Source organism: Cnephaeus nilssonii (assembly GCF_951640355.1).
Source record: "Cnephaeus nilssonii genome assembly, chromosome: 9".
Lineage (NCBI taxonomy): Eukaryota > Metazoa > Chordata > Mammalia > Chiroptera > Vespertilionidae > Cnephaeus > Cnephaeus nilssonii.
The window spans coordinates 84,993,624-85,002,153 of NC_137080.1; the positions used below are offsets into that span (position 1 = coordinate 84,993,624).

General features: G+C 43.9%; 1 protein-coding gene across 1 annotated transcript; it reads left to right on the forward strand.

The window, feature by feature from the left end:
• The first annotated feature begins 6,855 nt into the window (after nt 1-6,855).
• On the forward strand, nt 6,856-8,530 carry YJU2 (YJU2 splicing factor homolog). Its single transcript, XM_079781693.1, has one exon. It carries the CDS (start codon nt 6,924-6,926, stop codon nt 7,893-7,895), a length of 972 nt encoding a protein of 323 aa, XP_079637819.1. The 5' UTR covers nt 6,856-6,923; the 3' UTR covers nt 7,896-8,530.

Here is an 8,530-nt window from a genome sequence, read left to right on the forward strand (position 1 = left end):
TTCCATGTCTCTGGATCCACTCCGCTTATCTGTTTATTTTGTTACTTAGATTCCACATATGAATGCATTCATGTGATACTTGTCTTTCTCTGATTTATTTCACTTAGCATGATACTCTCCAGGTCCCTCCATGCTGTCTCAAAGGGTAAGAGATTCTTTTTTTTTTTTTAACTGCTGCATAATATTCCATGGTATAAGTATACCACAGCTTTTTTATCTACTCATCTACTGATGGGCACTTGGGTTGTTTCCAGATCTTAGCTATTGTAAATTGTGCTGCTATAAACATAGGGGTGCATACCTTCTTTCTGATTGGTGTTTCTGGATTCTTAGGATATATTACTAGAAGTGGGGTCACTGGGTCATAAGGCAGTTCCATATTTAATTTTTTGAGGAAACTCCATACTGTTTTCCATAATGGCTGCACCATTGGCATTCCCACCAGCAGTGTACTAGGGTTCCCTTTTCTCCACATCCTTGCCAGCACTTGTCATTTGTTGATGATAGCCATTCTGACAGGTGTGAGATGGTACCTCATTTGTCATTTTGATTTGCATCTCTTGGATGATTAGTGACTTTGAACATTTTTTTATATGTCTCTTGGCCTTCTGTATATCCTCTTTGGAGATGTCTAGGTCCTTTGCCCATTTTTTAATTGCATTGTTTGTCTTTCTTTTGTTAAGTTGTATGAGTTCCTTGTATATTTTCGATATTAACCCTTTATCAGATGTATCATTGCCAAATATGTTCTCCCACACAGTGGGCTATCTTTTCGTTTTGTTGATGGTTTCTTTTGCTCTGCACAGAAGCTTTTTATTTTGATGTAGTTCCATTTGTTTATTTTCTCCTTAGTTTCCTTTGCCCTAGGACAGTGGTCGGCAAACTCATTAGTCAACAGAGCCAAATATCAACAGTACAACAATTGAAATTTCTTTTGAGAGCCAAATTTTTTTAACTTAAACTTCTTCTAACGCCACTTCTTCAAAATAGACTCGCCAAGGCCGTGGTATTTTGTGGAAGAGCCACACTCAAGGAGCCAAAGAGCCGCATGTGGCTCGCAAGCCGCGGTTTGCCGACCACTGCCCTAGGAGATGTATCCATAAACATATTGCTATGAGTGATGTCTGAGATTTTGGTGCCTATGGTTTCTTCTAGGATTTTTACAGTTTCATGACTTACATTTAAGTCTTTTATCCATTTTGAGTTTATTCTTGTGTATGGTGTAAGTTGGTGGTCTAGTTTCATTTTTTGCATGTATCTGTCCAATTTTACCAGCACCATTTATTTTTTTTCAGCTTTTATTGAATGAGGACTTTCTTTTATTTTTATTTTCTTTAACATTACAAAGTCTCCTTTTCTGGTAAGGTAGATCTTACATCCAAAGATAACCTTCAACAATTAAAAAGAAAATTAAAGGAGAAATCCATTGTTCACGAACAAGAAGATTTTACAGTAATGATGGCAGGAAACCAATACATTTCACAACCTAGAGCAGTGATGGCGAACCTATGACACGCGTGTCAGCACTGACACACGTAGCCATTTCTGATGACACGCGGCCGCTGAGGCGGCCGCATGCCGAGGATGAAACATTTGCGAAATAATGTTTTTTCCTCAAAGTGACACACTACCCGAGTTATGCTCAGTTTTTTGGCGAAGTTTGATACACCAAGCTCAAAATGTTGCCCATCACTGACCTAGGGGCTCAAACTAAGTATCTAGAGCAGCTTGTAAAGTCTGAAAGATGACAGGAGCTGGATAATTATGAAAACTGCTCATAGTGCGGAACCGGGCTCTGACAGCACAGAACTCACGCTTGCTTTGCATTGTGCCTCAGAGCCTTTGTATTTGCATGGGTTCACCAGGACACAGCAGCTCCCCCTCCTCCCAGTCTTTTGTACAAATCATTAAGGCAAGTCTACAAAGGACCTGTGAGGCACAGGGTACAGCAGCTGACTGGAGGAAGTCTACGTAACTTCCTGTAGTTTGATATCTAGTAGCCTATAATGCAGACACTGGTGTGGCGAACTCTGTGTTTTGTTTTATTTTGTGTGTTTTTTTCAGCATCAACCTGCACCCAGAGCACAAGAGGTCATTTCACGTCACTTCAGTGGAATAAGCAATACATTGCATTTTTAGTAAAACAAACAATTCAAAGAACTACAAAGAATTAAAAGCAAATATAAAGGAAAAGCCCTCGAGTTTAGACTTACAAGCAGAATATCTTTGATTCTCCAAGGATTACCATGTTGGCTTGCGAAATTATACCAATTAATTAGGACTCTTCTACATTTCCATTATAGTCAGATCATTATATAATTTCGATAGGCAACACCGTTTATTGAAGAGACTCTCTTGACTCTATTGTATGCTCTTGCCTCTTTTGTGAAATATTAATTGAGCGTAATGGCTTGGGTCAATTTCTGGGTTCTCTTTCTGTTTCATTGATCTATACGCCTGTTCTTGTGCCAGTAGCAGGCTGTTTTCATTACGGTGGCTTTGTAGTCTAACTTGAAATCTGGTATTGTGATTCCTCCAACTTTGTTTTTCTTTCTCAAAATGCTGCACCTATTCGAGGTCTTTATTTTATTTTTTAAAATCCTCACCTAGGAGATTTTTCCATTGATTTTTAGAGAGAGTGGAAGAGAGAGGGAAAGACAGAGAGAAACATCAATGTGAGAACACATCAATTGGTTGCCTCCTGCATATGCATGGACCAGGGCCCGGGCTGAGGAGGAGCCTGCAACTGAGGTACGTGCCCTTGACAGGAATCGAACCCGGGACCCTTCAGTCTGCAGGCCGATGCTCTATCCAGTGAGCCAAACTGACTTGGGCTTGGGTCTTTTTTATTCCATATAAATTTTTGAAGTATTTGTTCTAGCTCTGTGAAATATGCTGTTTGTATTTTTTTTTTTTTTGCTGTTTGTATTTTAATAGAGATTGCATTGAATCTGTAGATTGCCTTGGGTAGTATGGACATTTTAATGATGTTGATTTCATCAATCCATGAACACGGTATATTGTTCCACTTGTTTATATCTTCTTCTATCTCTTTTTTTCAATGTCCCTTAGTTTTCTGAGTACATGTCTTTTGCCTCCTTGGTTAAGTTTATTCCTAAGTATCTTAATTTTTTTGTTGCTAGGGTAAATGGGATTGTTTGTTTAGTTTCTCTTTCTGAGAATTCATTATTGGTGTATAAAAAGGCCATTGATTCTTGGGTGTTGATTTTGGATCCTGCTACATTGCCAAATTCGTTTATTAAATCTAGTAGTTTTTTTGTGGAGTCTTCAGGGTTTTCTATGTACAATAGCATGTCATCTGCGAATAATGAGAGTTTTACTTCCTCCTTTCCAATTTGGATGCCTTTTATTTCTTCGTCTTGTCTGATTGCTGTGGCTAGGACTTTCAGTACTATCCTATATAATAAAAGGGTAATATGCAAATTGACCCTAACAGCAGAATGACCACTGGACCAGTCGTTATGAGGCGCACTGACCACCTCTTGGTCCCTTTCCCCGGCCGGCAGGCTCTGATCACCTGATGGCCACCTGCGGCGGGGACAGTGCTGGCAAGTGGGTGGGAACAGCCAACCTCTCGGTCTCTTTCCCTGGCTGTCAGGCACCAATCACCCGATGGTGAATGAGGAACGGGGGGTGGGTGGCGGTGGGTGGCGGGGCCGGCTGTGGATGGTACCCACACACGAATTTCGTGTGCCAGGCCTCTAGTGTTGAATAAGAGTGGTAAAAGTGGACATCCCTGTCTTGTTCCTGTTCTTAGGGGAAATGCTTTCAGTGTTTGCCCATTGAGTATGATGTTGGCTATAGGTTTGTCATATATGGCCTTTATCATGTTTTTTTAAAAAAAATATATTTTATTGATTTTTTACAGAGAGGAAGAGAGAGGGATAGAGAGTTAGAAACATCGATCAGCTGCCTCTTGCACACCCCCTACTGGGGATGTGCCCGCAACCAAGGTACATGCCCTTGACCGGAATCGAACCTGGGACCTTTCAGTCCGCAGGCCGACACTCTATCCACTGAGCCAAACCGGTTTCGGCTGGCCTTTATCATGTTGACACATGCTCCTCTATTCCCACTTTGCTGAGAGTTTTTATAAAAAATGGGTGTTGGCCGAAACCGGTTTGGCTCAGTGGATGGAGCGTCAGTCTGTGGACTGGGGGGTCCCGGGTTCGATTCCGGTCGGGGGCATGTGCATTGGTTGCGGGCGCGTCCCTGGTGGGGGGTGTGCGGGGGGCAGCTGGTCGGTGTTTCTCTCTCATCAATGTTTCTGGCTCTCTGTCCCTTCTCCCTTCCTCTCTGTTAAAAGTCAATAAAATATATTAAAAAAAAAGGGTGTTGGATTTTGTCGAATGCTTTTTCTGTGTCTATTGATATGATCATGTGATTTTGTCTTTCAATTTGTTTATGTGATGTATCATGTTTATTGATTTGTGAATATTGTATTAACCTTGCATCCCTGGAATAAATCCCACTTGATCATGGTGTATGATCTTTTTAATATATTGCTAGATTTGATTTGCTAATATTTTGTTGAGGATTTTAGCATCTGTGTTCATCAGGGATATTGGCCTGTAATTCTCTTTCTTTGTAGCGTCTTTATCTGGTTTTGGAATTAGGATAATGCTGACCTCATATAAAGAGTTTGGATTGTTCCTTCCTCTTGGATTTTCTGAAATAGTTTGAGGAGTATAGGTGTTAGTTCTTCTTTGAATGTCTGGTAAAACTCCCTGTGAAGCTGTCCGGACCTAGGCTTTTGTTTGCTGGGAGTTTTTTGATTACTGCTTCTATTTCATCAGTTGTTATTGGCCTATGCAGGTTTTTCTGTCTTTTTTTTTTTTTTTAATCCTCACTGGAGGATATTTTTTTCCCATTGATTTCTAGAGAGAGAGTGGGAGAGAGGAGGGGGAGAAAGAGAGAGAGAGCAACATCGATGTGAGAGAGACACAGTGACTGGCTGCCTCCTGCCTGCACCTGGGGCTGGGAAACCTGCAACGGAGGTACATGCCCTTGCCCAGAAATCAAACCCATGACCCTTTGGTCCATGGGCCGACGCTCTGAACACTTAGAAACTGGCCAGGGCTGGAATTTTTCTGTTAATTGATACTGTCCCCAGAACAAATGTTCGTTTCAACTCTTTACATGAAGATGTTATTCTCTAATATTCCATTAGGTAGAAAATTGTATCTGATTGTTTTTAATCTTCTTTAATTATTACCAAATGTACCAAATAATTGCAGTCCTTTTATCTTTAAATTGTCCATGTCCTCTGACCATGGACATATATTGAAGCTGTCTTTTTTTTTTCTTGGTTAGTCCCTGTGAATTTTAGGTAACACCAAATCTGAGGCCCTGTATCATGGAACAAAATGTCACAGAATATAAATCAATTTATTGTGACTTAACAAAAGTTATTTTAGCTCTGACTAATTCAGTTGGTTAGAGCATCAGCCCAATACGTCAAGGTTGCAGGTTTGATCCCTGGTCAGGGCACATGCAAGATTCAACGAATGAATACATAAATAAGTGGAGCAACAAATTGATGTTTCTCTCCCTCTCTCGGCCTCCCTCCCTCTCTCTCTCATAAATTTTTAAAAAATAGGTAATATTTTACATATGCAATGTTTATTATTTGGAATTGATTAAAAAGGCTAAAATTCTTCATGTTTAAAAAACAACACCACCACAGCTCTTTAGCTTGAACTACTCTATGATGCAGCTATTCCACTTCTGGGTATTTATTCAAAGAAAACAAAAACATTTATTAAAAAGATATGTGGACCTCTGTGCTCACTGCAGCACTATTTACAATATCCAAGGTATGGAAACAACCTAAGTGTCCATTGTCAGATGAATGGATAAAGAAGATGTGATATATGTACACAATGGAATACTAGTCAGCCATAAAAAAGTTAAAAGAATTAAATCTTGCCATTTGGGACTACATGGATGGGTCTTGCGGATATTATGTTAAGTGAAATAAATCAGACAAAGAAAAATAACATGATTTCACTCATATGTGAAATATATATTTTAAAAAAGAACTAACAAAAACAACTCATAGATATGGATAACCGATTGATGGTTACCAGAGGAAAAGGGGGTTGGTGAGGGGTGGGCGAAATGGGTAAGGGGCGTCAATTTTATGGTGATGGATGGACACTAGACTTTTGGTGGTGATCAAGTTGTAGTACATACCCAAATTATACATGTGAAAGTTACACAGTGGTAAAAACCAATGTTACCACAATTTGGGGGTGGGGGGGATGGGAAGGGAGGCGGCCAGGGAAAGAATGGGGTGAGACGTTCTCTTTAAAGGGAAAACGCAGGAGGGCGGTGGGGGACATTTGGCAGCTGGTGTGAGTGCCTGGGGGAGGTAGGTTTGGAACCTTGTCTGTGAGTCCGCCGGGGACTCCAGCTAATCTTGGGGCGGGGCGACCTGGGTGCTCCTACGTCGGGATCTGTGTAGCCCGTGGGAACTGTCCCCAGTGCCGACGTGAGCGCTGGGACACGGAACGTGTGGGCTCCCAGAGGCCAGCACACGGGGTAAGCACTCAGCACCGAGCTCTCTCTTGGGTGAATAAAAGAATGAACAACAGGGAGTGTCGCAACCAGCTGCTTCACATCACGACAAAATCTTAACTAGCGCAGCGTCTCCTCGTACCTTCCCCGAATCCAGACCACCACCGGAACCTTTGTTGCGCTACAGAGGTTGCAACTCGGGAAGATAGACAGAAGGATTCGGACCCTGACAGACGGGTATTGGAGCCAATGAAGAAGGCACGATGTGAATGCTGCAGCCAATCATAGAGGCAGAAAGAGTGACGTCGACGGAAGCGTAGCGGAAGTTCGGTAAACACCGATCCTGAACAGTTCTCCTGTGCTGGTGAGAATAGAAGGCGAAAATGTCGGAGCGAAAAGTTTTAAACAAGTATTATCCCCCCGACTTTGACCCGTCAAAGATCCCCAAGCTTAAGCTCCCCAAAGATCGGCAGTACGTGGTGCGGTTGATGGCCCCCTTCAATATGAGGTGTAAGACGTGCGGAGAATACATCTACAAGGGTAAGAAGTTCAACGCGCGCAAAGAGACGGTGCAGAACGAGGTCTACCTGGGCCTGCCCATCTTCCGTTTCTACATCAAGTGCACGCGCTGTCTGGCAGAGATCACCTTCAAGACAGACCCCGAAAACACAGACTACACCATGGAGCACGGAGCCACGCGAAACTTCCAGGCCGAGAAGCTCCTGGAGGAGGAGGAGAAGAGAGTGCAGAAGGAGCGGGAGGATGAGGAGCTGAACAATCCTATGAAGGTGCTGGAGAACCGAACCAAGGACTCCAAGCTGGAGATGGAGGTACTGGAGAACCTGCAGGAGCTCAAGGACCTGAATCAGCGGCAGGCCCACGTAGACTTTGAGGCCATGCTGCGGCAGCACCGCCTGTCCGAGGAGGAGCGGCTGAAGCAGGAGCAGGAGGAGGATGAGAGGGAGACGGCAGCCTTGGTGGAAGAAGCCAGGAAACGAAGACTGCTGGAGGACTCCGATTCGGAAGAGGATGCTGCTCCTGCCCCGCCCCAGCCGGCCTTCCTGCCCAACCCCAACCCCACAGCAATCCTGGACGAAGGCCCCAAGGCGAAGAGGAAGATGGAGAGCTGGGAACGGAGTGTGGGCACCCTTGGCAGCAGGCCCCAGCTCTCAGGCCTCGTTGTGGTGAAGAAAACAGGCCTGGATCGCAGCACCCCACAGAGCCAGCTGGCACCCACACTGGGCACTGTGAAGAACGGGAAAGCCGCAGACCCTGCACCCAGGACGCCCGGCACCTCCTCTCTGAGCCAGCTGGGTGCGTATTCGGATAGTGAGGACAGCAGCAGCAGCAACTGAGGCCCTTTTCCAGGACAAGGGTCATATGTCCAACTCCAGCTGGTGTTTGGGGCAGGAGGCCTTGTCACCAACCAGAGCACAACTGGACAAAAATTAATGTCTTGGAGGCCGGTGGGACCAGCCAGGGTTTCAGCTGAGAACTCGGTTTCTCTCCTGTCCCCCAACCACCAGCCCTTCCGGACCTCTAGGTCCAAAGCTCATGCTATTTCCCACCTGGTACCAAGTTTAAGACTGTGACATCTCTGGAGGAATGCATGGTCTCTTGGACAGTCCTTGAGATGTTCGCCATGTTTTGGGCATGTGAGTGAACCCACCCACCCCTGTTGGCTCCATCCCTTCTCACTACAAAATTGTCTGGAACCAATAAAAGGAACACACACACCAAGACATTATTTTGGGACTGTTGCTGCCATTGGACATAATTCAAGTCAATTCCTATTTGAGGACACATTAAAATCCTAGAATAGTGAATTACAATATACAGTAACTACAAATGGAAGACATCCTGGCTGTTTTTAATTCACAACTGGTAGAAATTCCTTTTTCAGAGGATGGACTCCAAACTCCAGTCCAAGCTGCTGAAAAAAAGCTTTTCTGCTGACTGCTTACCCAGCTTGAGCACTGGGATCCTGGGG